Below are 27357 nucleotides of genomic sequence, written 5' to 3'. Positions count from 1 at the left end.
GAGAGGTTAAGAGGAAGGTCGGTAAGTGGTTACACTGAAACGCGACCACTGAACGGAAAGAGAGAGAGAAAAAAAAATATATGGAGTAAAACTGAGCTAAGATATACAGCCGAGATTTCTTGATGCCATTCACTCCACGTTTCAAATTACCCAAGACATCTTTACTTACCCTTTGATTCCCTCACACTGATACAACACTCTACTGTATAGCATAGATTTCCACGGTTATTCTTCTGCTTCGCTTCACTGCTTCACTCATCTCTTGCTTTGAATCTTATTATGCAACCGTTCTGCCCTTCGCCTCTACTTTCAGAAGGCTCTAATTGAAGTAACACGGGCTTTTACGAGTGTTTTTTTTTTTTTCTTTTATGGTTGTAGTGACATTACTAATATTTGAACGTTATAAACATTGATAAAAACACTCTTGAGAATTCGGCTAATCATGTCTGTGGCTTCTGAAAATAGTGAGAGAGAGAGAGAGAGAGAGAGAGAGAGAGAGAGAGAGAGAGAGAGAGAGAGAAAACGTCCATGAATTTCTTTGGTATTCCTCTCTCTTTCTTCTGTCTATTGGTTCCATTCCTAGCATCCTCCTTCCGACGAGAGAGAGAGAGAGAGAGAGAGAGAGAGAGAGAGAGTTTTATTTCCTGGAACTGGTCTTATTTATAACGTCGTGGTGGTTTCCTTCATAATATTCTTCTTGTTAATGTTTCGCCTCCTCGCACACCAGCTAATGCATCTCAGCTGATGTTTTACTTCTCTCCTTACACTCCGGTTGCAACAAAATCTTCCATGTTAGCGGGTACGATCATTACTAACACTCTTTTCTCTTATTCTCTCCCATTGTTTTATTATATTCGTTTATATTCTTTCTTTCTTCCTTCTTCACAATTGCTACTCCTCTTCTTTCCTTCAGTTATTATTTTTTTCTATGTTCTTATATTTTCTTCTTTCTCCTTTTTTTCACAATTGCAGTTTTTCTTTTCTTTCTCGTCGTCTTTCTTAATCTTTATTCTCTCTTATCATTTCGTCTCCCATCCTCTTCTGCTGTCTGTATAATCACGTACTATTTTTTTCTTTTTGTTTCCTTATTCTTCTTCTTACCTTTTCCTATTTTTTCCCCCTTTTTTCCATTTTGCCTTCTGTTACCTTCTCTCCTTTGTTGTCTTTTCTCTCTTCATCATCTGTCACCTTCCTTCCCCTCCTCTTTCATCTTCTATCTTCCTCCCCAGTTATCACCTTCCCTCTTCCACTCTCTCTCATTCTCTTCTTCCTTCTATTCTCCTTCCACCATACTACCCCAAACACACTCTCTTCTTTTTTTTCCTTTCTTTCCGAGGTCTCTTCCCTTCCTTTGCTCTTCCACCCTTGTCTTATTTTTCCTTACCCTCTCATGTCATCTCTACCTTCTTTTACCCATCCTCGTCTTTTTCTCTCTTCCTCACTCTCTCACATCATCTCCCTACCTTTTTCATCCTTCTCCCTTTCTGTCCCCTTCCCATTCAGCCTCCTCCTCCTGCTTATTTACACATACATAGAGGAGCCTTTCATACACACACACACACACACACTCCCCCATTCCCGTCACCATCTCCACTCCAATCCTGACTAACAAGAGGCTGCCACACACACACACACACACACACACACACACACACACACACACACACACACACACACACATGATATAAAATACATAGATAAATAGAATAAAAAATGATAAATTAATGAAATGAAATGAAAATGATAAATAGATAAAATAAATTGATGAATGTAAATAATTAATAGGTGAATAGATAAAAGGATGATTGAGTGAATGAATACGTCAATAATATGCATGAGTGAATGAGTAAGAGGCAAAATTCTGATAAAAATGTAAAAGGAAGGTAAGTAAATCAAAAGAAAAAAAAAAAGAGAGAAAAAAAAAACTTGCTTCCTTCTTGCTTGTCTACGTAAGTGTGATGTTCCAGTGCCAGATTGCTTCAGGGATTCGAACCGTTGACTCATTACTTGTGAATCTATAACAGTCCTCCAGCCAGTCACCCTCTGTGTGTGTGTGTGTGTGTGTGTGTGTGTGTGTGTGTGATTTATCTTCGTTTGTCGTGTGTTTTGTTCGTCTCTCTCTCTCTCTCTCTCTCTCTCTCTCTCTCTCTCTCTCTCTCTCTCTCTCTCTCTTACCTCAGTGTTGACTTTCGATTCATTCCGTTGGTTTGAAAGGTTTATTCTCTCTCTTTCTCTCTCTCTCTCTCTCTCTCTCTCTCTCTCTCTCTCTCTCTCTCTCTCATATAAACAAAAGTCTCAAATAAACAAGAGAAAGGAAGAGAGAGAGAGAGAGAGAGAGAGAGAGAGAGAGAGAGAGAGAGAGATGAAAACGGAAGAAAATATAAATGGATGAATGGAGAGGGGAGGAAGAGCAAAAGGAAGAGGAAGAGGAAGATCCGGAGGAAAGGGAATAAAAAAAGGAGAGAAAGAAAGAGGCTGAAGGAGAGTAAGAGGAAGGAAGATAGAGTACCTCAGGCTGAAAGAGGAGGAATACAAAGGAATACAGGAAAGAAAGAGCAACAGAGGACCTGTTGGAGGAGGAGTTAGAGGAGGAGGAGGAGGAGGAGGAGGAGGAGGAAGATAAGGGTGGAAGGAAGGTAATGGAGAGAAGAGATAGGGATTGGGAATAGGAAAGTGGAGGGAAGGAGGGGAAGGCAATTGGGATATGGAGAGGGAAGAGAGGAGGAGGAGGAGGAGGATAGGAAAGGAGGGAGAGGAGGAGGGGGGAGGTAAAGAAAAGAATTGTGGGTATGGAAGTGCTGGGGTGTATGGGCGGGTTTAAGTGGCCAACTGTATCCGGGACTATCTCTCTCTCTCTCTCTCTCTCTCTCTCTCTCTCTCTCTCTCAAGTTTGGTACTAATGCGATTAATTTCGATGTAGGAAAAAATATTGCCATAATTTACCTTCCTAATGAATTGTGAGATTTAGTTTGCTCTCTCTCTCTCTCTCTCTCTCTCTCTCTCTCTCTCTCTCTCTCTCTCTCTCTCTCTGCATGAACCCTTTCCTTCCTTCCTTCCTTCCTTCCTTCCTTCCTTCCTTCCTTCCTTCCTTCCTTCCTTCCTTCCTTCCTTCCTTCCTTCCTTCCTTCCTTCCTCCTCCTCCTCCTCCTCCCTCCCTCCCTCCCTCCCTCCCTCATCCTTTACTCAAGCCATCCTCCCTTTCCACTTACTATTCTTTCCTTTATTTCTCACTTCGTCTTTCTCTCCTATTTACTTCTCATCACTCCTCCTCCTCCTCCTCCTCCTCCTCCTCCTCCTCTTCCTCTTCCTCGATGTAAATAAATGTAAATAAATATTTTACTATTGATCATTCCACCATAACAAGGAATAATGGATTTAAAATTACACCAAAACGCTTTAAAACCCACGAGGCAAAGCACTTTTTCTTTAATAGAATAGTTAACATTTGGAATAAGCTTCCTTCTGAAATAGTAAACAGTACTTCCATTGCATCATTCAAAAACAAAATTGATAAATATTTAAAGAATAACCCCCAACAAGCTCTCTTCTTGTCTGAATAATTAAACATGATACTATATTAACTTTATAGATAGATATGTAGAGTTCACCGTAGGGTGAATAATAGAATCTCCTTTCATCCTTTCCTGTGAAAATTCCATGTCAGTTTTTTCCATACTGCATGGTACTTTTCCAAGCTATTTTCCATGCCAGCGAAAGCTGGAGGGAGTGGTGGGTGGGGAGGAGCCTTCTCCTGTACTGTCCTGTCTCTCTTATCTGTAGCCAGTTAGAAGTAGTTACCAAACAGCCTCGAAAGGACCAACAGGTCTGTTGCTGTTTGGCTTTCCTTTGTATTCCTTTGTATTCCTCCTATACAGTTTCCCTCTACCTGTTTGCAGCTTACCTGGCCGACAACGCGATATACCTGACCCTAATTGGCGTGGGAAAATAGAGAGAGAGAGAGAGAGAGAGAGAGAGAGAGAGAGAGAGAGAGAGAGAGAGAGAGAGAGAGTTTGCGTATTTTCTCATATGTATGGTCTATGTGATGCAAAGTAGATTGAAGTGGTGGTGGTGGTGGTGGTGGTGGGATGGTGGTGGTAGTGGTGGTGTATGATTGTTTTATTAGAGAGAGAGAGAGAGAGAGAGAGAGAGAGAGAGAGAGAGAGAGAGAGAGAGAGAGAGAGAGAGAGAGAGAGAGTGAATTTAATGTTGTGAATTTAATGTTATTTTTCCATTTTTTTTTCTTTTTTTTTTTCTTGTCGATGTTTTGTTTGTGTTTTGGTTTGTTTTCTTTTTTCGTGGTTTTGTTTATTTTGTGTTTACTTTCGTGTCTCGTTTTCTTTGTCCTTTTTCTTTTTCATATTTTTTTTCCTCTTTTCTTTTTTTCTTGTTCTTGTTGTTCTTGTTGTTCTTGTTGTTCTTCTTGTTGTTGTTGTTGTTGTTGTTGTTGTTGTTGTTGTTGTTGTTGTTGTTGTTGTTGTTGTTGTTGTTCCTTCTTCTCCTCCTCCTCCTCCTCCTCCTCCTCCTCCTCCTCCTCCTCCTCCTCCTCCTCCTCCTCCTCCTCCTCCTCCTCCTCCTCCTCCTCCTCCTCCTCCTCCTCCTACTACTACTACTACTACTACTACTACTACTACTACTACTACTACTACTACTACTACTATTGAAACAGCAACATTTATCGTGCTCATACATCTCCTTCTAGGTCTGAGAGTTCTGTCAGTGTCTTTTCGTTTTCCTTGTATTCCGCCGTCCATTGGTACAAAACACGAACTGGAGCAGAGGCTTAAGAAAAACTCGTCTCCGCTGTTTGTGTGGCAAGAGAGTATTAGGGACGAAGGAAAGGAGCGAAGTAAATGAACTCAGAAAACTCTCGAACAAGATTGATGAGTCTTTTTAAGCGTATCTGCTGAGTCCAGGTGGGGAAGGAGTCTGACGTGGTGGTGGTGGTGGTGGTGGTGGTGGAGCTGAAGGAATGTAAAGGAATACAAATGAAAAAACAGACGGCAACATCCCTACTTGGCGAAACGAGGCTTTCTATGTGAATTGGAGCTAAAATGACAGCAAGGTCGTTTACTGAAGAAAATGAATTAAATATGCGGGAACGAATACAATAATTTGTATTATCTAATATGTATCAACGTGTTTGAACCGTGCTGCAGTTCACTATCTGTGTCGGGAAGAAGTTTCGAATGTTAAAGATTATATATATATATATATATATATATATATATATATATATATATATATATATATATATATATATATATATATGTATATTTCCGGTTCCCTCCATTGCATCACTAGTTTATGCGCTTCATGCACACACACACACACACACACACACACACACACACACACACACACACACACACACACACACACACACACACACACACACACCTAGAGGCTGGACACAACACCCGGCTGACACTCGGTACCCTCTCACTGCTGGGTGGACAGGGACGCGGGTGTGAGAAGACTGCCTATCTTTATAAATTCCGCCCGGGGATTGTACCCAAGATCTCTCGGTTGTGAACCGAGCGTGCTAACCACTGCACTAGGGTGTAACCGGAGGAGGAGGAGGAGGTGTAGAAGGAAGACCTTAAAATGCTGTATTGTTTTGTAACGAGAGAGAGAGAGAGAGAGAGAGAGAGAGAGAGAGAGAGAGAGAGAGAGAGAGAGGTGAGGGTTTATCGTATAATTTCAGACCTTATTCTGTATAAATGAATCACTTGGTTATCTTTGAGTGTGGTAACAAAGCAGCGAGGACAGCTCTGACACAGCCAACACTGAACATTTGTGGTAGAACTCTTCGTACTTAACCTCTTCAATACTGGAACACATTTTCACCTTGAGATTTGTGTACGATTAGACCATTTTCTTGACATTTGGGAGGGTTTGTGGAGGTCAGAAGATTAATGGCCAGAATCTTCACTGTTTTAACCCCCACAATAGTTTCTGAAGCTGTTTAAAATCACCAAATAGTAAGCAGAATGAATATGAAACACATCATGGTACTCAAGAGGTTAATGTGAATACTGTCTTATTATTGTTGTTGTCGTTATTATGGTTCTACTCAGACTCTGCATTGTACGCGTTCATAACCCTTTAAATCTTTCTTAGTTATCATGACATGTGCTTTTTTTCTAATAACAGTTCTTTCCAATGATTTCTCTATGTTAAGTCTTCAATACCCACTGAAAATAAAATCATCAATACAATTATTATTACTACATACTAACATTATACGTACCAATATTGACATCATCACTACTTTAAATCCTGCATCCTTCACTCCCTTCCTTGGAGTGTAGAAAAACAAACTACTTCTGTTCTTTCCTATCCTTGTCCTCTGACGTGAACCTGTCCATCTCCCCGCTGTCTATTACTGTCCATGCTTAAAAATGTTCCGTGTTATCTCGGCTCGTATTTTCCCACTAATGAGAGGTTGAAAATAAGAGAAAATTACTGTTAAAAGCTGACATTCTCATAAATCAAGTCAATTATTAGGTAATGACAGGACAGCGTGCCAAAATAATGTTCATGATCGATTGTTTTATTGAAGAATTTATGGGGTGAGGAGGAGGAGGAGGAGGAGGAAGAATAGAACACGAAGAGGGCGGAAGAGGGAGAGACAGTAGAAGGGGAAGTGAGGTGAGGGGAGTAAACGGAAGCAGGAAGAAGAATAGATTAAGGAGGAAAAGAAAGAAGAGGTAGTGAGGAATCGAGGAGTGAGGGGAAATGAGAGACGAAAGACTTGGAAATAAGGAAAATGTAGGAAGAGAGAAAAAATAAATAGAAAGGAACAGGAAGAGAAGAGTAAAGAAGATACTGGGAAACATAAGAAATGGAAGAGGAGATAGAGAGAAAAGAGGAAATGGAAACACGAACAGATTGGATGAGAGAAGAGGAAAAAGAGGAAAAGTAGAAATAAAAAGACAAGGGAAACAACAGATATACATTTAGAATCGAGAATGAGGGAGAAAGGGAATGAAAAGAGGGGAGAGATGGATAGAAGAGAGAGGGAGAAGGGAGAAGCAGGGGAATGAGATGAGATGAGGGGACAAGGGGGGAAGTGGAAAGCAAGAATATATGGGATGAGGGGAGAGCAGAAAGAGAGAGGAAGAGAGGAAGGATGCGAGGGGAGAACAGAGAGAGAGAAAGGGAGAGGAGAAGGGAGAAGCAGGGGGGGGGGAGGAAATGAGATGAGATGAGGGGACAAAGGGAGAATAAGAATAGATAGGGTGAGGGGAAGAGAGGGGGGATGAGAGGGAGGCAGGGAGGTGTACATGTAGCAGGTCAGCGGCTGGGCATTGATTGCAGGCTTAAAGGTGGCGTCAGGAGGTGTGTTTGGCTCTTTGTTGGGTTTGTTCCAGTTGTCCATGTAGTCTTTTAATGTGCTAGAGCTCTTCCCCCCCACTCTCTCTCTCTCTCTCTCTCTCTCTCTCTGGTAATGTTCTTTTTCATATTGTTTCAACTCTCACTTTCTTTGTCTTAGATAGATAGTATGTTTGAAATGCTGCCTTCCTGCGTGTCTTCATTTCATTTGTATTTTGTATTTTTTTGTATTATCTGTCTCTCTCTCTCTCTCTCTCTCTCTCTCTCTCTCTCTCTCTCTCTCTCTCTCTCTCTCTGTCTGTGTGTGTGTGTGTGTGTGTATGTCCGTCTCTCTCTCTCTCTCTCTCTCTCTCTCTCTCTCTCTCTCTCTCTCTCTCTCTCTCTCTCTCCTTCACTGTGTTTTTCAGGGTATTGTTCCTTTCCCGCTGGTTCAATTCTGACTTCCGTGTTTGTTATTTCTCCTTTTATTATTTTGTTCTTATTTTTTTTTACATACGTTCTTATTTCATTTTTCTTTACTGTTGCCTTTCTCTGACGTTTATTCGTTTCCTCTTCATTTCCTTTTATTTCCTTATGTTTTTTTTTTAGTGTAATATTGTTTTATAGTCTGTTTTTTTTTTATTTTGCTTCTTTTTTACTTTTCTTCTCTCTCTCTCTCTCTCTTCTTCAATTAATTTTTTCTTTGACCTTCATTCGATTTTTCCTTTATTTTCTTTTTTCTTTCCTTTATTTATTGCTTTTAGTGTTTTTATAGTCTGTTTTTTTTATTTTCCTTCTTTTCTACTTCTCTTCTCTCTCTCTCTCTCTCTCTTCTTCAATTCGTGCCTTTCTCTGACCTTCATTCGATTTTTACTTCATTTCCTTTTCTTTCTTTTTGTTTTTTCGATTTTTTTCTGTTTTTATAGTCTGTTTTTTTGTGTGTTTGATTTTGCTTTTTTTATTTTCTTCTTTCTTCTCTCTTCTTCAATTAGTGCCTTTCTCTGACCTTCTTTCGTTTTTTCCTTTCATTTCCTTTGTTTTTCAGTGTTTTTAGTGTTTTTATGTTTTATTTTGTTTAATTTTGCTTCTTTTCTACTTCTCTTTTTCTCTTCTTCTTCTTCTTCTTCAATTTTTTTCTAGATTTCTTTTTTTCGTTTTGATTTTTAGTGTAATGTCGTTTTTATAGCCATTTTTTTTTTTGCTTTTCTTTTTTCTTTAATTTCACGTTTCTTTTTCTACTTCTCTCTTCTCTTCTCTTTTCATTTTTCAATATTTTTTTTTTCAGTTTGTGTTTTAGTGTAATACGGTTGTCATAGTTTTTTTTTATTTTATTTCAAGCTTCTTTTTCTACTTTTCTCTCTTCTCTCTCTTTTTCTATTCGTTCCTTTCTCTGACTCTCATTCGTTTGTTTTTTCTTAATTTCTATTTTTTTTTTTTCATTTTGTGTTTTAGTGTAATTTCGTTTTATAGTTATAGTGTTTCTTTTTTTTTTTTTTATTTCAATCTTCTTTTTCTAATTCTCTCTTTTTTCTCTTCAGTTCGTCTTTTATTGCTTCTTTTCGATTTATTTTTACTCTTCCTTCTTTTTCTCCTCTGCAAAAATTATTCTGAATTCTTATCGTTCATTTTCTTCCCTCCATATCTCTATTTTTTGTCCCTTAATTAGTTTTTTCCCTTGTTTTTACCACTTTTTTTTCCCAAACTTCCTTCTGTCCTTCTTCTTTGTTCTTTGTATCGTCACGTCTATTTATTTTTTTCCCTTTCTTTTTTATCTCTGGGCTTCATTTTCTGTTTTCTTTCTCATTTTCCTCCTCGTATCTGGTTCTATTTCCGCTTCCTCCTCCACTTCCTCCTTCCTATTTAATCTTTCACTATTTCCTTCCTCCTCCTCCTCCTCCTCCTCCTCCTCCTCCGCCTCCTCCTCCTGTTCCTTCTCCTTCTCCTTCTCTTCTTTCTCCTTCTCCTCCTCCTCCTCCTCCTCCTCCTCCTCCTCCTCCTCCTCCTCCTCCTCCTCCTCCTCCTCTTCCTTCTTCTCCTCCTTTATTACTCTTTTCTGTCATTCTTTCTCTCTCATTTTTTCTCCTTAACTTTCTCTCTCTCTCTCTCTCTCTCTCTCTCTCTCTCTCTCTCTCTCTCTCTCTCTCTCTCTCTCTCTCTCTCTCTCTCTCTCTCTCTCTCTCTAAAGCTTATCGTCAACACTTCACACAAAGGCTGTTTATTCTCGCTCGCCCAAACCTAATTTTGTATCCCCTCGACACCTGTACACACACACACACACACACACACACACACACACACACACACACACACACACACCTACACACACACACACACACACCCACGCGGAGACCTTATCGCTGTTATCTTAGATGCTATGGGCGTGCTGCTGCTGGCGTTATCTCTCTCTCTCTCTCTCTCTCTCTCTCTCTCTCTCTCTCTCTCTCTCTCTCTCTCTCTCTCTTTTCTTGTGACCTTGTTTTTTTTTTCCCGCCTTCTTTTCTTCCTCGTTGTTTTCGTCGCTTCGTTAGTTCGTGGAATTGTTTGTTGGTTCTTGCTTGTATCGTGGAAGTTGTGCTAAGGATCCAATTACTTTTCTTTTGTTTTCTTTTCTTTTGTATTTTTCCTTTCACCTTGTCTTTCTATTGTGCGTGTAGTGTCCCTTGAGTTTCGTCTGTTGGTTGGTCCTGTGTCTGTTTGTCCGTCGGTGTCATGTCTGTAAAAGTAATACGGGTGTTCTGTCGGTCACTCTCTATTTCTATCTGTCTGTCTGTTTGCCTGTTCGTGTTGTTTTCTAGTGTATTTATTTTCTTTTCTCCCTCTGCGGGTTTCTCTGCGTGTCGTTGTGTCTCTACAGTACCGTCTCCCTCCACTGTCAGCTTTTCAGTCTGTCAGTCGGTCAATATGTCGAGTCGGTTGTTTGTTCCACTATTTGTATCGTCGCTGAGTCGGACTCGATGCCGGTTTGTGTTTCTCTTTGGTTCTCTCGTTAAAACATTGGATTCCTTTGCTGTTGCTGTTTCTGCGTATCAGTGTGCTTTTTTTTTTTTTTTTTTTTTTTACCCATCTACTTGTATTTCACCGGTGGTACGTTCGTTTCTATTCATTATCGTTTCCTATCGGTCAATCTGCATTTCCGTCTTTATTTTTCGCCTATCTATCCGTCACTGAGGCTTATGTTGTTTGCGTGGCTCTGTCTGATGTACCGAGTCACTCTATATTAGCTATTCCGTCAGCCCACCTTGTCTGTGTCGGTCCATGTTTGCTTTCCCTCTCTGTGCCTTCTCGTGTGTCGCGTCGTGGGATCAACGAGCACTGCCTGACTCCTCCACCTGCCTGCTGAGTTGCCTGCTAGGAGAGAGAAGCAGTCAGTCTCCTCGCCTTGTTGTCAGGGTTATCACTTTTGACGTCCCCATCTCTCTCTCTCTCTCTCTCTCTCTCTCTCTCTCTCTCTCTCTCTCTCTCTCTCTCTCTGTGTGTGTGTGTGTGTGTGTGTGTTTTGTTTATCTCTTCTGACGTTCCCCTCTCATCTGATTTTCTCCTATTCTCTCTCTCTCTCTCTCTCTCTCTCTCTCTCTCTCTCTCTCTCTCTCTCTCTCTCTCTCTCTCTCTCTCTCTCTCTCTCTCTCTCTCTCTCTGTGTGTGTGTGTGTGTGTGTGTGTGTGTGTGTGTGTGTGTGTGTGTGTGTGTGTGTGTGATCTCACTTCTCGGCTTTTCCTCTTACTCTCCCTCCCTTTTATTGTCTTTTATTTGGATTACGGTTTTTGCTCTCAACCCCAGAAAACATCGAAAGAAAGAAAAGAAAAAAATAAAGATAAAAAAGAATGGAAGAGGAAAGGAAAGATACGCGCACGACCCAAAAATAAGTCCACATGTTATTTTTTTTGTTGGTCACTCCCTTCTAATTTGATCTAATTTAACGAAACGAACAAGTTAATCCAACCCTAACCTAACCTAACATGATAATGACGAAAAGTTCTTTGCAGCTTTGGCGAAACTCTTAAACCAAACGAAAAGGAGAGATAAACAAAAAAAAAAACATTGAATAAAAAACTGCAACGAAGATACATACGAAATAAAAATAATAGTAATAGTAATACATCAAGGAAATAGTACTTAAGTGACTGTAAAGGGAACTAAAAGAGAAAGAAAAATAGAGAAAAAGAACAAGAACAACAAATTAACTTGACTACTGTACGTGTTCGTGTTTTTGTACGTACCTGTGTGTGTGTACGTACGTGTGTGTGAGTGGGACGTGCAAGATGACCCACTCGCCTGCCACGACCCCTGCTAGCGAGTGACGTGTTGCGCCGTGTTGGTGACGTCATGATGGCACCTCTCAGGTAGTCATGCTGAGAGTCCCGGGCTCAGGTGAGTACTGGCAGGTGTGCGGCAGGTTAATCAGCTAACCTGTTATTATGTTACCTGGTGTTAATTGTCCGTGTGTGTTCCAGCAGCAAAGTAGGACAGGTGATGGGGGTTATTAGGTGATTCATTATGTAAGTTCATGCACACACACACACACACACACACACACACACACACACACACACACACACACACACATAGGTAGGTAATTTTATTGGCTCACAATGTTTAAAGTATAAAATCTTGATAGCAACACGAAACATGATATATATGTAGTTGCAAAAAGAATTTCATACACCCACACACACACACACACACACACACACACACACACACACACACACACACACACACACACACACACACACACACACACACACACACACACACACCAAAACATGCATACAACTCACCTGTACGTAGGTTTTATGTATGACTTGTCTGCTCGAATATTCATGTACCTCGGGAATTCATTTTTAAAACACGGTACAAAAGCTGGATCATCGCCAAACATTTTTTCCCCCAGGAGGTCACTGCGGCATGACCTTTGACCCCTTATTTGATTGATCACATTTTGACCCTCACCTGGTTATCATTTCCCTCTGAAGTGTTTATCAACCTTGACTTGTCCCTTCCCTTATATCCTCCATCCCCACCCCTCTCCGTATTATCCCTGACCTCCTCCTCTCGCCTCCCCCCACAATGTGGCCCTCGACTCCCGCCCCCCTGTCCTCATGAAGCTGCTCGCAATTACGGCAACAGTCTCATCAAGGTCTGCACGTGACTCAGTAATTTGAATGCCTGACCTGATTACTGGGAGTTGGAGGGACAGGGAGGGAGGAAGGAGGAGAGTTGCAGCCGCCCACTACGTATATTCATCATTGCCCGGTCCCCACTCATCAGCCTATCCTGGGATCCTCGCCTCCCTGACCCTCGTTCTCCCACAACACTCGTCCTCCCCAAGTGTAGGACATTATCCCCCTGGGCCTTTTCCCCATAGACAATTCCGCAATGAACATAATCCCGTCTGGATAATATTCCCTCTGGACTAGTAAGTCCCCCGTGGACTGTCCCCCATGGACTATGTTCCCCCTGGACGAATCCCCCCCTTTGACAATTTCCCCTATTGAATAATTTCTCCAGGATATCTCAGCCTCATCACATGCAAAGGTTTTGTTTAATTTGTGAATGCATTTCTATACCCAAGGGAAGACAACAGATTATCTACAGTACTAGTTAACTTTTATTCAAACTAATAAAAAGCTAATAAAATCATAAGCAATGGGAGTAAGTATACATCACATTCATCAGTTGTATTCAACACAGAATGCAGAGTTCACTGCTGTAGACAACATATTATCTACAGTACTAGTTTTCTTTCATTAAAACGATAAAAGCTGGTGAAATCATAAGTAATACGGAGAAAGTATACAACACATTCATCAATTATATTCAAGGCAGAATACAGTAACCTACAGCCTTCCAAAATTGTGCTACAGTCTTTTGGCCATCTCGTCTAGCGATGCATTATATTGAAGATCCTTTCTTGATGTTGTCGTGTTGACCGTTTGACAGCGAGATGTGAAACAAGACACTCTAAACTGAGTCATGAAACTGTTAACAAACTACTTTCAGTTCTGGAACAGCTGGGTTGGACCTAACCACAGGGCTTCGATGAGCCAGTCTCAGGAGTTCGGCATAGGGAAAGAGAAGAGGGATGTTAACGGGGAGAAAATGTGGTGAGAGAAGTATGTCCCGGGGTGAATGTGTCCAGGGAGGGATTATATCATGGGGGAAAATGTAAAGAAGCAAATTGTCTGGGAGGGGAATCTGGCTGGCACTCATCCTCCACAATTCTCGTTTCCTCAGCCTCGCTTCCTGCATCTGTTCATGTGTGATTGTTCGTAGAGAATAGAAGAAAAAAATAAAGAAAAAGGAATATGTGGGAAATTATGTGACAGTTCGTACGAGAAACTTGTGTTTTGAATGGTAGCAATTGTATTGAGACAGTGATGGGTGTTAAATGAATATAATCAGTAGAATTACCTACATGACTAACAAGTGAAAAGCAGCTACATATACATAAGCTTGTTTCTTAAATGTTAGATGTGAAATCTGAAAGTTGTTTGATCAGTTTAAATTTATGTTCATTTATGGCATAGCTCATAAATAGCGAAAATAAACATAAAAAACGGAGAAATCTAGACGAGTAATTGTAAGAGAAAATTATAGGACGAATATGTCTCTGGAACGATGAATCTTACTCTTAGATCAGAACATTATGAAACCCGTCACACTAAACCTTAGTTATAAACAGTAGTACTGCCAACTATGCATAAAAAAAAGGAAAATAATGGATAAGAAATATTTATCTTATGAAACTTACGCATTGTACCGAAAAATTTATAAGACCTGTACAAGTTATATATCCTAACATTGTCGCACACAGTAGCAGGTGAACTATATTAATCCCTTCAGTACCGTGACACGTTTTCACATTCATTCTGCTTACTATTTGGTGATTTTACACAGCTTCAGAAACTTGCTTGGGGATTAGAAAATAGTGAAGACTATGACCATTAAACTTCTTATGTCCATAGACCCTTCCTAATGTAAATAAAATCACATAGTCACACCCAAAACTCCAGACAAAAAATGTGTCCCAGTACTGAAGGGTTAAAAAAGAATAACTAAAACTCAATAGAAAACGTGAGAAAATTTTATGTTGATTTTGGAGCGTGTTCAAACAATCATTCAATTTGCAGCAATTGTGGCCATGGAAAAGATTAATAAGAGGCAGTGTCACGCAGGAAAACATTAACGCATCAGTGTGTGTGTTGTCGTGTAGTAAATGTATCCATGCAAACAGCTAGGAGCAAAAAGTTTAACACAGATCAGAGAGAGAGAGAGAGAGAGAGAGAGAGAGAGAGAGAGAGAGAGAGAGAGAGAGAGAGAGAGAGAGGGAATAGAATAATGTGGAAACAAGGAAAGTTGAGCCTACAGTAATACCCAGTCGAGTGAGGGGACTTTGTAGCACAAGAGAGAGAGAGAGAGAGAGAGAGAGAGTGTGTGTGTGTGTGTGTGTGTGTGTGCGTTTATCATATACACATTCTCTTGACTATATATCTTCCCGTGTGTCATGCATTTATTTTCTTGTTGTGATTTTTGTTTAATGTGTTTGTTATTGAACGTATCTCAGCCGTCAGTCTCGTTGCCTCAGCGGTGCAATGGCCGTGCTTCACATTCAAGGTTCAGAGCGAGGTTGCTACACACATACGCGCAAAGATACGACCATTCCATCACTTTATGCGCTATTTTTTTCACCCATCACTTTTAATTTCTAGTTTCGTTTCCATATAGTATACATTTTTCGTCCATCACTCTCCGTTCTGCCTTTCTCTCCTGTTCTTTTCTTTTTGATATATTGTTTTCTGTGTTTTGTCCATTATATTCGTTTCTTTCATTTATGTTTTTAATTTTGTATCATTCATCTATTTTACTCCTCGTTTTGACTCCCTCAACTCAATTTTACCGTGCGTTGATTGAGTTTTGTTATTGTGACTGGTTTGTGTGTGTGTGTGTGTGTGTGTGTGTGTGTGTGTTGTGTGTGTGTATCATCCCGGAGCACTCAGAACACTGCTGCACAATTTATCCTTCTTCACTCCCTGTATCTTCTATATCCCTTTAACCTTAAGTCTTCAAGTTTATATACCCCTCAAAACCTGACAATTGGTAGCTACTGAACACATTAAGGGGCGTCAGATTGAAGGAAAAGCGATCACAGTGGGAGTAAAGCACGTTACTACGGACCAAGGCTACACAGGCATGCAGCAGCGGCGACACAGGGCCAGACAGGCTGTGAGTGAGGCATTAGGAGCCACCACGACGAAGGTTAATGTTAGTACGAGTGATTAGTGCTAAAAGCGTGTGCGTGTCCCGGACTGAGGGAAGAGAGAGAGAGAGAGAGAGAGAGAGAGAGAGAGAGAGAGAGAGAGAGAGAGAGAGAGAGAGAGAGAGAGAGAGAGAGTAATTATTTCACATTTACGCTGAATGGTTTCCCACGTATCTGCATTATGACATTTCAGTCAGGTGATGCAACACACACACACACACACACACACACACACACACACACACACACACACACACACAAAGTGCCGAAATCTTGTGCAAGCCAAGTGCATTTGTTGGTATTATTTAAGTAGCGGAAGGAGGAGGAGGAGGAGGAGGAGGAGGAGGAGGAGGAGGAGGAGGAGGAGGAGGAGGAGGAGGATACTTATGCTTAGAGAGTCTTAAGTCTTGACACGGCTGCTGGGAGAACAACATGTGCGAGCAGCAGGTGGCGCTGACGAGGAAGAACCACCACCACCACCACCACCACCACCACTGCCATTCTCACTTTCTCCCTCCTGAACGCCCTAAAGCTGAGGATGAACTGGGTCAAGGCAGGAAAGAGAGGAAGAGAGAGATAAAGAGAAGGCAGGAATGCAAGTCGTTTCTGGTCGAGTGAGGGAGTGTAAAACTGGTGCATAACGAAAGTATTTATAGAAGCGGTGGGAGGGAAGATTTGACTTTTGTTGTTATTTCTTGAGGGTGGAGTGCAAGGGGAGTGATGTGTGTGTGTGTGTGTGTGTGTGTGTGTGTGTGTGTGTGTGTGTGTGTGTGTGTGTCATAATAGAACCACGCAAACACTTAAAACGAAATTTAGTGCCGCTTCACACACACACACACACACACACACACACACACACACACACACACACACACACACACAAAACTTAATTAACTAACCCTCTTTTCTTCACACATTTCTCTTATTAGGTGACCGTCCTTCACTCTAATGGAAAGTTAACTGCTCAATTAATTAAGCTAACAAAAGGTAATTGCTCAGACTTATAGTGGCGGGCTATTCAAGACTGACAGGTGGACGTGGCTAGGGTGAGACGAGGGTGGGGCGGGTTGAGCGGGCGGACAAGGGGTTAAGATATGTGGGGCTGGCTAGCTGGCTGGCTGTGTGGGTGATTGAGTGACTGGCAGACTGGCTAGCCCACTATATAAAATCGTATACTTAAAAAAAGAACTCCTTTACGCTGGACTTCTACCATATTTAAAGACTCTGTTTTAGTTAGATGGGTTTTGAAGTCTTATGGTTCTCGTGACAGATTAACAAAATACATATATATATATATACACACTATATTCTAAAGCAGTTTTGCGGAACATTTCCACTGCTTAAAATTACACGGGTTTTCAGTGTTTCTTTTTTATGGTTCCAGTGACAAATATAAAAAAAAATTATAAGTATTAAGTGAAGAGAAGAAGGAAAAAAATAGAAGAAAGAAAAGAAGAATAAGGAGGTAGAGTGGAAGGGACGTAAGCGATGTTGGAGATAGACAGTGAAAGAGGAGGAGGAGGAGGGTGAGGAGGAGGAGGGAAGCCTTTTTATGCTAGGTTAGGTTTAGAATGTCTGCTGGAAGTAACAGAAAAAAAGCGATGACAATTATAATAATGATAATAATGATAATAATAATAATAATAATAATAATAATAATAATAATAATAATAATAAACTTCACCTCACACTCCTGAATCGCTGAGCAAGGTCTAAGGTCACGGCGAGTCACACAAAAGTCAGGTTAACGGCTGGATCAGGTCACATGGGTCGCTGGCTTAGTCTCGATAACAGCGACGCAAAGTAATTATGTGACCAAAATAAAAAGTATATATGCGTTACTCCATTTTTAAAAAGCTCGATGTTAATGGAGTTGCAAATTTTACGAGCTGAAATATGAGATTGAATTTAAAATGAGGCTTTATGGAGATTACCAGCTTGTTTATTTCCGTATTTTTCTCGGGACAGTTGGTGTACTGTAGGGCTTCACGCGTGTATGAGTTAGCCGTTACATCAATCACCATTCCAACGCGCCAGTACCCACGCACAGGCATGGAGCGGCGAGGCAACAGTATGAGCGTGGAGGCGTCACTGTTGTCGTGGCTTTGCTGGATATTGTGGGGAATTATTTTAAAGGCAATATGTTGTTTTTTATTTATTTATGGATTGATTATTACTTGATATCTGTGATAAATGAGTAATACGTATAAAAAAAAGAAATTCAGAAAACACTGCCTATGTATAGCTACAATATACGTTTATTTTTAGTATGCATACACAGTCATGCTTACGTTTTCAATATGGTGATTTATTGTTACTTTATTGCAATTTGTTGAATTCTAAAGTAATCTAGAAGTAATTCCTTTGCATTACATTATTTGACTGTCAAACACGGACCGAATTCGAGTTCTGCTAGATAAAGGCAGGGATTCACTGTTTGCTAATTGCATCAGTAACAATGAGGAAGTTGTCTGAAAACACTATAAAAAAACTCGAAGCAATACATTTTTTCTTCGTTACGCGTCAAATTGCATTGGCGTTTTTACTATAGCTGTTTTATTATGACAGTCAGTGCGCTCGGTTGGAAACTAATGCATGTACAGTAGTGTAAAAGACTGAAAAACTACACTAATAATATATTCTTTTTCGTTACTACATAGATACATATCGAGTTGCATTTGTGTTTATGATACTGTAATTGTTACAATTAATTGCATTAAATGGGGAGCTAAAACATTTGATTATAAAGAAAAAAGCTACTGATAGGTACTATGTTTATATATATATATATATATATATATATATATATATATATATATATATATATATATGTGTGTGTGTGTGTGTGTGTGTGTGTGTGTTTCACTGTTTGATCTGCTACAGTCTCTGACGAGACAGCCAGACGTTACCCTACGGAACGAGCTCAGAGCTCATTATTTCCGATCTTCGGATAGGCCTGAGACCAGGCACACACCACACACCGGGACAACAAGGTCACAACTCCTCGATTTACATCCCGAACCTACTCACTGCTAGGTGAACAGGGGCTACACGTGAAAGGAGACACACCCAAATATCTCCACCCGGCCGGGGAATCGAACCCCGGTCCTCTGGCTTGTGAAGCCAGCGCTCTAACCACTGAGCTACCGTGTGTGTGTGTGTGTGTGTGTGTGTGTGTGTGTGTAGCAACGAGGTCATAACCCCTCCTCGGCTTACATCCCGTACATACTTGCTGCTGTGTGAACAAGGCTACATATTAATTTAGACTCGCAGTTCCCGGGACTTGAACAAGGGATTTCTTTATTGTAAGCCGTGCGTGATAACCACTCCACTCCGCCATGTGTGTGTGTGTGTGTGTGTGTGTGTGTGTGTGTGTGTGTGTGTGTGTGTGTGTGTGTGTGTGTTTCACTGTTTGATCTGCTGCAGTCTCTGACGAGACAGCTAGACGTTACCCTACGGAACGAGCTCAGAGCTCATTATTTCCGATCTTCGGATAGGCCTGAGACCAGGCACACACCACACACCGGGACAACAAGGTCACAACTCCTCGATTTACATCCCGTACCTACTCACTGCTAGGTGAACAGGGGCTACACGTGAAAGGAGACACACCCAAATATCTCCACTCGGCCGGAGAATCGAACCCCGGTCCTCTGGCTTGTGAAGCCAGCGCTCTAACCACTGAGCTACCGGGCGTGTGTGTGTGTGTGTGTGTGTGTGTGTGTGTGTGTGTGTGTGTGTGTGTGTGGACATGCATTACGGAAAAGCTAATACACTCTTAATAAATCTTTTACTAAGCTTAACACAACATTTAATCATGCATAACCTCACAGAATTTCCAAGCATCTCTCGTGTGTTTAATTCACAGCATTTTAATTCACAAACTCATTAGTATACATATATTTTTTTTTCTATATACCTGACTGGTGCAAAAACTGAGATCCTTAAATTTCAGTACTCCAGCATGTGACAGAAAAGGTATTAAAGCAAGCTCTGCACCGGACAAGCAGATAGAGAACATCAGAGATAGGGGAAAGAAAACAGCTGCGATACCTAAGATCTTTTTATATACTGAGAGAAAAGAATAACACTGTGGAATAATCTTATGTTGAGAATATTCTGTATACGTGTGTTTCTGACAGTTCTAAATGGAATAGATACTAAGAAATATGAGAGAGAGAGAGAGAGAGAGAGAGAGAGAGAGAGAGAGAGAGAGAGAGAGATTTGTGTGTATGATGTGTAAACATAATTACCTTTTTTTAGTTAGAAAGACTGTCCTTTGTGAGTTTAATTCCCCGTGCTGGGCTTAATTAGCATATAATAAAACATGTATGGACTTGTGGTTATCCATTGTGTGTGTGTGTGTGTGTGTGTGTGTGTGTGTGTGTGTGTGTGTGTGTGTGTGTGTGTGTGTGTGTGTGTGTGTGTGTGTGTGTGCGCGCCTGTGTTAGTTTGTGTCCGTTTTTTTATAATGCTGTTAATTATGATTTACTGTTTCCTCATGTTTGTCCATTAAACCATCACGCACAGGACAGTATATCCACCTGAGCGCGTAACTCAGTGTGTGTAGCAGCTTTACCCTCCTCACCCAAATGAACCTAACCAAACCAAACCTAATCAAACCAAACCTAATCAAACCTAACCTAACCTAACCTAACCCAACTCAAACCTAACCTAATCTTACCAAACCAAACCAAACCTAACCTAACCTTAACCTGACCCAATCTAACCTAACGTAAGCCATCCAAAAAAAAAAAAAACCTAACCCAACCTTACCTAACCTACCCAAAGCCTAACCCACCCTATCCAACCCAACCAACCAAACCCAAACCAGTCCAATCCAACCCAAGCTAACTCACAATGCGTGTCTTTGCAGGCGTGGGCAGCAGTCGGGAAAATGGTCACCAGGGCGGGGCGATGCGACGCTCCTTCTCCAAGTCCGCCAATGACCTGCTACACCGAACACGCTCGCCTTCGGGGGAGAGGTAAGACCAAGCTTGATCCTGATCTTGAGGAGGAGAACATTCGTCTTTGTATATTTTTCGTTTTCTATTAGTTTATTTATCACTTGATTAAATCGTGTATCTTTTTATCTATCTTTTTATTTTATCTATTCTTATCTTTTTTTATTTATTTGCCTATCTATTTGGTTATTTATTTAGTATATTGCAAGAGATGGTCTGTCCAAGGCTAAATACAAAAAAAAAAAACCAGCCGTATTTAACTTGCCGCATCATTATTATCATGGAGATTAGATAATGTAGCTCGTCATGGAAAACCTCGCAATACTGTAATCTATAGCTTTGTTACTGTTTATTATTCTTTAGTTGTACTATTGTTTGCATTATCCTTTTGTGTTTGTTTTCCTTTTTTTATTCGTTTCTGTCTCTGTCGTTTTCTTCTTTAGTTTCCCCGATTCCGGTTGTTCTTCTTTTGTGTTCTTTTGTTTTTCCGTGTTGCTCGTTCATCTCTATTAATATTTTGTTCTTTTAAGTTCCTTTCTATTTTCTAGTGCGTGTTCTTTTCTTGTGTTCCTTTATGTCTATCACCAGTGCTTGTTCTTCTCTTACGTTCCTTTGTGGTCCTCCGTACAGGCTTACATAACAATTACTCTCCTCACCTCGTGTTTTCTTTAATTAATCTGGTTAGTGTGAGAGGAAGGCTTCTCTTGAGCAATAACTTACTCTTTATGTGTTACTGCTCATCTTCTGCCTCTGTCTCCATGTTTTCCTTGATCCTGTTGAAGTAAGTACTGCTATTTATTTTGATAGTGTTTATGTTAGTTTTTTTATTCTCATTTTTTCTTTTTATTACTTTGGTATTCGTGATGAAGATTGGCATCGTCCTTTACTGCTAATTTGAGTTTCTTTTCCTCATGTTTTCTGCTTGTCATTCATCGTTATCGTTATCAAATTTAGGTATTCTGAGACGCATAGTTTCGTTTTCTTTATCTACGTGGAGTTGATAGCACAGATAACAGCCTGAGTAGTGAATGGGTGTTATCTCCGGCTTCATGTGTTGTGTGGCACTGTTTTTGATAACCTAGTGCCGCCGTTTTTTCGCCTCTCCGGGGTTAGTTATCTTTGATCACAGTTATTAACTTTTTCACTGGTTTGCAAATTTTCCCTTCAATATCTATAACTTACCAGATACTTTTCTTGTGTTAAGCTCTCATAGATAATTTTGTGGCGTAAAAAAGAGGCAAGATTAATATGCTTCTTTCTTATCTTTCTCGTGTCTCTCTGCAAACTATTTTTACAGTGCTCTCTCTCTCTCTCTCTCTCTCTCTCTCTCTCTCTCTAAGGTTGATGAAGGACAACCACAGCAGTGAAAAGAGTGTGTGTGGGATGGTGGGGAGTGGGGCTGCGGGAGAGTTAAACAAGCCATTCTCAGAAGAACTTTGTCGTGTGGAAAAATTGTAGAACTTTTTCTCTGAAACTCACTTTGGGGATTGTTTTTGCTGATGATGAAGGGAGGGAAAAGTTTACTTGATAACCTACAGTAACCCCTCGGCTTTTCATGTAAGGCTGGGGTGTAATAATGGTGGTGCAGTCAAGAGGAGGAAGAGAGGAAAACCAAAGAGGATGTTTATAGTTTTTTTTTTTTTTGCCGTACGTAAGAGAAAAAAACTCTAGCCAAGGATAACAAAAACGATGAAAACAGGCCCACTTAGAAACAAGTTCCCGAGCAGGTTCGAGAAAGTTGCCAAAGGAATGGGATAAATGTCTTGAAATCTCCGTCTTAAATGAGTTCAGGTTATAGGAAAATTTCTTGCAGTTCTGGTTAACTTGATGTAGTGAAGGAAGACATGCAAGTGAAGGGTGTGGCGAGGAAGGGGAGGAAGACCGGGCGTATTGGACTAATATGATCCACTGTGGCTACTCGTAATGATAGAAGCCGAAAGGAGAGAATGAAGACAAGATTCGTTGGGTTAATCATGAGGATACGAATCAGGCTTGTCTTCTTGATAATCTTGGTTCCCTCATTGTGTCTCTCATTGTGCACGCCAAGAGTTGATGAATGGTGTCCTCATCCCGGCTTATTTTCGGATATTGACAGTTCGTAACATTATTTAAAGTCACTAGAATTATGAAGACTCCGGGAACTTGCAATAATGTCCACCAACTATTGAAATGATGAAGGAAATGAGGAACTGCGGCGTCTAGGAATAAGGAGAAAAAATTAAAAGGATTCAAACTTCACAATGTTAGCTCATGAAAAATAAATGTATATAAATGGCTTAGAAAAAAAAGAAAAGAAAAGAATAAAACTCGGTGATCAGGTTACTAGTACCTCGTCAATAGGGAGATTTAAAAGACTACACACATTTAAGGATACAGTTCATAGGTAGTAGATGTTTTATAGGTAGGCATGTTTTTATAAAGAGACTGCCACTGCCACGTGTAAGCCTATTATAGAAAAAATATCTCCATACTGCTACCTTTGTGTTCTTGCTTTTTTGCGTTTCCTGTCTAAGTTATAGCAGTGTTGTAGTCTTTCCCAGTATATATAAGTATTTCATCCGGTAGACGTACATTTCCCTGTATAAACGTAAACGCACACACACACACACACACACACACACACACACACACGAAGATACATACATACAAAAATATCGTTACCATAGACTATAGAATACGGCATAATTCCAATAGCTTGCATGGATCAACAAAACACAAACACACACACACACACACACACACACACACACACACACACACACACACACACACACACACACACACACACACACACACACTCCTGGTTGGTCAGCTGGGAGGGAAGGACTGATGAGACGAGGAAGACACCACACGCCTCTCTTGTTTTACTTGGCGTGCAAAAGTGTGAGAACTTGCTGCTGGAACTCAATCAAAACTCAAGTCTGCCAAGGCGAGGAGGAGGAAGATGAGGAGGAGGAGGAGGAGGAGGAGGAGGAGGAAGAGGAGGAGGAGGAGAAGGAGGAGGAGGAGGAGAAGGAGGAGGAAGAGGAGGAGGAGGAGGAGAAGGAGGAGGAGGAGGAGGAGGAGGAGGAGGAGGAGGAGGTAGTAGTGGCAGAGGAAGAAGAGGGAGGGTTTGTAAAGGCGAGTGGTCAGAACGAACATTGGACTGAGAGAGAGAGAGAGAGAGAGAGAGAGAGAGAGAGAGAGAGAGAGAGAGAGAGAGAGAGAGAGAGAGAGAGAGAGAGAGAGAGAGAGCTTTCTTTTTTTTTTACTTTTCGTGTTTGCTGTATATGGAAGTTGATAAGGTAAGTAAATGTAAGAGAGGCAGATTTTAGTGACAGTAACGGATGTGTTGTAGAGAGAGAGAGAGAGAGAGAGAGAGGTACTTAGATACTTTATTTCCACTGGGCGCAGGTTTTTCTGTACATTCGCCATATTAACAATAATAAAAGTTAGATACATTGACAGTCGAGAATAAGATTAATGGCAATACATTAAATTTTAGAATATGCAATCAGTAGTACCTCATTGAAGTTTTGAAATATTAGGTAGGTAAAACTTTAAATATTTGACATTACTGTATATATGAAACGTAAAAGTCAGAGGCAGATATACAGAATAATTAAAGTGAATAAACATTATATTGCTGATAAAGATTTAATGCATCGTGAGTTCTAAGAGAGAGAGAGAGAGAGAGAGAGAGAGAGAGAGAGAGAGAGAGAGAGAGAGAGAGAGAGAGAGAGAGAGAGAGAGAGAGACGTACAGCAAAACATATGGAGCGGCAGCACTTTCATCCTTTCGTTTTCTCAACCTCGTTTTCTTCAGGTCATTTCGTTTTCTATGAGATCAATTTAGTTTTCTGCAAGACATGTTATTTTCTTTAAGAGGCGCACCGTTTTCTTCAAAGATTTCTCCATGGTAAGCTCTTCTAGACTTCCTGAGACACGACGTTTGATGAGAGAGATAGACGGGGTGAAGTCATGTACTATTCTGTCCTCTCGCACGTAGTAAGTGTAAGTATAAGTAATAGTTGTAGCACTAGTAGTAGTAGTAGTAGCAGTAGCAGTAGTAGTAGTAGTAGTAGTAGTAACAGCAGCAGCAGCAGCAGCAGCAGCAGCAGCAGCAGCAGCAGCAGCAGTAGCAGCAGTAGCAGTGCAGTGCAGGTGGTGGCAGTAGCAGTAGTAGCAGCAGCAGCAGTAGCAGTTGTGTGTTGTGTGTTGTTGTTGTTGCAGTGTAGCAGCAGCAGCAGCAGCAGCAGCAGTAGCAGCAGTAGTAGCAGTAGCAGCAGCAGCAGCAGCAGCAGCAGCAGCAGTAGCAGCAGCAGCAGCAGCAGCAGCAGTAGCAGCAGCAGCAGCAGTAGTAGTAGTAATAGTAAGTGATTGTAAGCAGCAGCAGTAGCAGCAGCAGCAGTGGTGGTGGTGGTGGCAGTGTTAGCAGAGTGCACTTGTGGTTTTAGCAGCAGCAGCAGCAGCAGTAGCATTTGTTGTTGTTGTTGCAGTGATAGTAGCAGTAGCAGCAGCAGCAGCAGTAGCAGTAGCAGTAGTAGCAGCAGAAGTGTTGGCGTTAGTAGAACTGTACTTGTGTTGCTAGTAGTAGTAGTAGTAATGGTAGTAATAGTAATATTTCGTTATAACACACGCACACTCTCTCTCTCTCTCTCTCTCTCTCTCTCTCTCTCTCTCTCTCTCTCTCTCTCTCTCTCTCTCTCTCTCTCTCTCTCTCTCTCTCTCTCTCTCTCTCTCTCTCTCTGTTTTCCCCCACACACACACACATCCACACACACCCACAAATAGACCAGAAGCACAAGCGAGTAAACAAGCCACCGAGGGAGGAAGAGAAAACAAAGTAAGGCATTTCATTTCCATTCAGCTTCGACATATAACTGAATTGAGGGTGGGACTAGTGACGTCATGCCTGAGGGTAACGACTGAATGGGGGGGAGGGAGAGAGCGAGGGGAGAGGGAGAGTTTTAGGGAGAGGCGGTAGAAAGTGAGTTTGGAGAGATGGGTTGTCAGTAGCTGGAGGAAGGAAGGGTGGTGTACTGGCAGTGGTAGAGGTTAGGAAGGAAGGTCAGGGTTCTCGTGTGTGTATGTGTGTGTGTGTGTGTGTGTGTGTGTGTGTGTGTGTGTGTGTGTGTGTGTGTGTGTGTGTGTGTGTGTGTGTGTGTGTGTGTGTGTGTGTGTGTGTTTTCTGTTGATGTTCTGGTGGGGTAAGTGTAGTAAAGGGTTTGTTATTGTATTCTATGGCTATGTGTTGTTTAGAGAGAGAGAGAGAGAGAGAGAGAGAGAGAGAGAGAGAGAGAGAGAGAGGTTCATCGTTGGATTTTTCTTTATTTATCATATTTCATTTTAGAGGGACATCAGCCAAGGCAAAAAAAAAAAAAAAAAAAAAAAAAAAGAAAATGCTATTGAAAAGAGTCCCACTGAGGTGCAGGTACAAAAACAGAGTCGAAAGTGTAAGTAGAAAATACGGGATAAGTGTCCTGAAACCCCGCCCTCTTGAATGCGTTGGTGTTTAGGACAAGGGGAATTCAGAAGGTATGGAAGTCTTGAGTGTAAGTCTCGTGAAGTGTCCAATATTTTTCTTGTTCTTTTTTTGTGTTTTTGTGTTCTTATTTTCTTGATGTCCTATTAGATTTATGTCTTTTTCCTCTCTTTCAGTTTTGTTTTCTTCTTTCCCTCCTTTCCTGCCGTTCTTTCTTTCTGTCTTTCTTTCTTTTTCTTTTACTTCCTTCCTTTCTTCCTTTCCTTCTTTCTTCCTTTCCTTCCTTCCTTCCCTCCCTCCCTCCTTTTCCTCCTCATCCTCCTCCTCCTCCTCCTCCTCCTCCTCCTTTTTCTTCTTCTTCTCTTTTTTTTTTCTTTTCTTTTGTCCTTTGTCTAGTTCCCATTGTTGGTCGATCGATGTCAGTGATGTATGACGGATCCCTGAGTTATCTTGCCTTACCTTCTCTTGTGTGTGGTTTGAGTTATCGGAAGTCGCTAATGTGTTTATTATTACTGTTTCCTTTGTTTTTTTTTTTTGTTTTGTTTTTTTTAATGATGTTTGATTTTGAACCGAAAAGTCAGTAATTATTCTTTTTTTGTTTTTGTTTTTCTTTTTTATTTTTTCCGATTTTAAAGGAAGGAAATTTGTCATCTGGTTTTGAAAGAGAGAGAGAGAGAGAGAATGGGCAGTATAGGCTTATCATTCCATCATTACTCTCCCTCCCCCTAAAACCTGACCTCGCTCCCTGTTCATTAGGCGATAGATCGAAAGGCGTTCCTGAACCCATAACCTTGTCTCTCTCTCTCTCTCTCTCTCTCTCTCTCTCTCTCTCTCTCTCTCTCTCTCTCTCTCTCTCTCGTCACGTTCCTCTCTCTTCACGCCTTCCCAAGCAGTCCATCTTCAAAGTCTTCCCGCATCACTTTCGAATTTCCAGGACTCGTCACGTCACACTCTCCCCGCCTCTCTTATACACCTCTCTTTGCCTTTACTTATACGCCTCATTCAGGAGACGAGAGTTAGTGCAGGTGCTGTAATGGAGTCTTAAAGAAACCTGAAGACATTTCTCGAAGGTTTGATGAACACGAATATTTCATCATTTGGTTTTATATATTTTTTTTTGTTACGTGTTAAGAATTCAGGGCAAGGATAAAGAAGTGTGGAAAAAATGGTGTATTCTGATGTTGGTGCCCTTTCCCCCTCCTGTACTAAAAAGGGAAAAGAAAACAAGCAAGAAAATGCAAAGAAAGAAGGTAATAACGGAGAAAATATTTAAGAAAAACATAGGTGATTTATTTTAGTAGAAACATTTTTTTGGATATCTCATTAAATGTCTCTGAAAGGACGCGATAAATGGACTAG

The 27357-nt window shown here is 40.9% G+C and overlaps 1 protein-coding gene across 18 annotated transcripts in view; it reads left to right on the top strand.

Moving 5' to 3' along the window:
- LOC123517719 (multiple C2 and transmembrane domain-containing protein-like) overlaps window positions 1–27357 on the top strand; it is a 638372-nt gene that overhangs the window by 365075 nt on the left and 245940 nt on the right. For 15 of the 18 annotated variants that reach the window (XR_006678551.1, XR_006678552.1, XM_045278096.1 and 12 more), the window contains one exon: window positions 20448–20556. Coding sequence is in view for 16 of the 18 variants with exons in the window: in XM_045278096.1 (XP_045134031.1) it covers window positions 20448–20556 (109 nt within the window). In the remaining 2 variants the exon portion in view is untranslated. Of the gene's footprint in view, window positions 1–11297; window positions 11683–20447; window positions 20557–27357 lie in introns of all 18 variants that reach the window. The other 3 variants (XM_045278099.1, XM_045278098.1, XM_045278101.1) reach the window with 1 other exon arrangement.

Source organism: Portunus trituberculatus, chromosome 42 (assembly GCF_017591435.1).
Source record: "Portunus trituberculatus isolate SZX2019 chromosome 42, ASM1759143v1, whole genome shotgun sequence".
Classification (NCBI taxonomy): Eukaryota; Metazoa; Arthropoda; class Malacostraca; order Decapoda; family Portunidae; genus Portunus; species Portunus trituberculatus.
The sequence above is the reverse complement of the archived record's forward strand: the minus strand, read 5'-3'. Positions and strand labels throughout refer to the sequence as shown.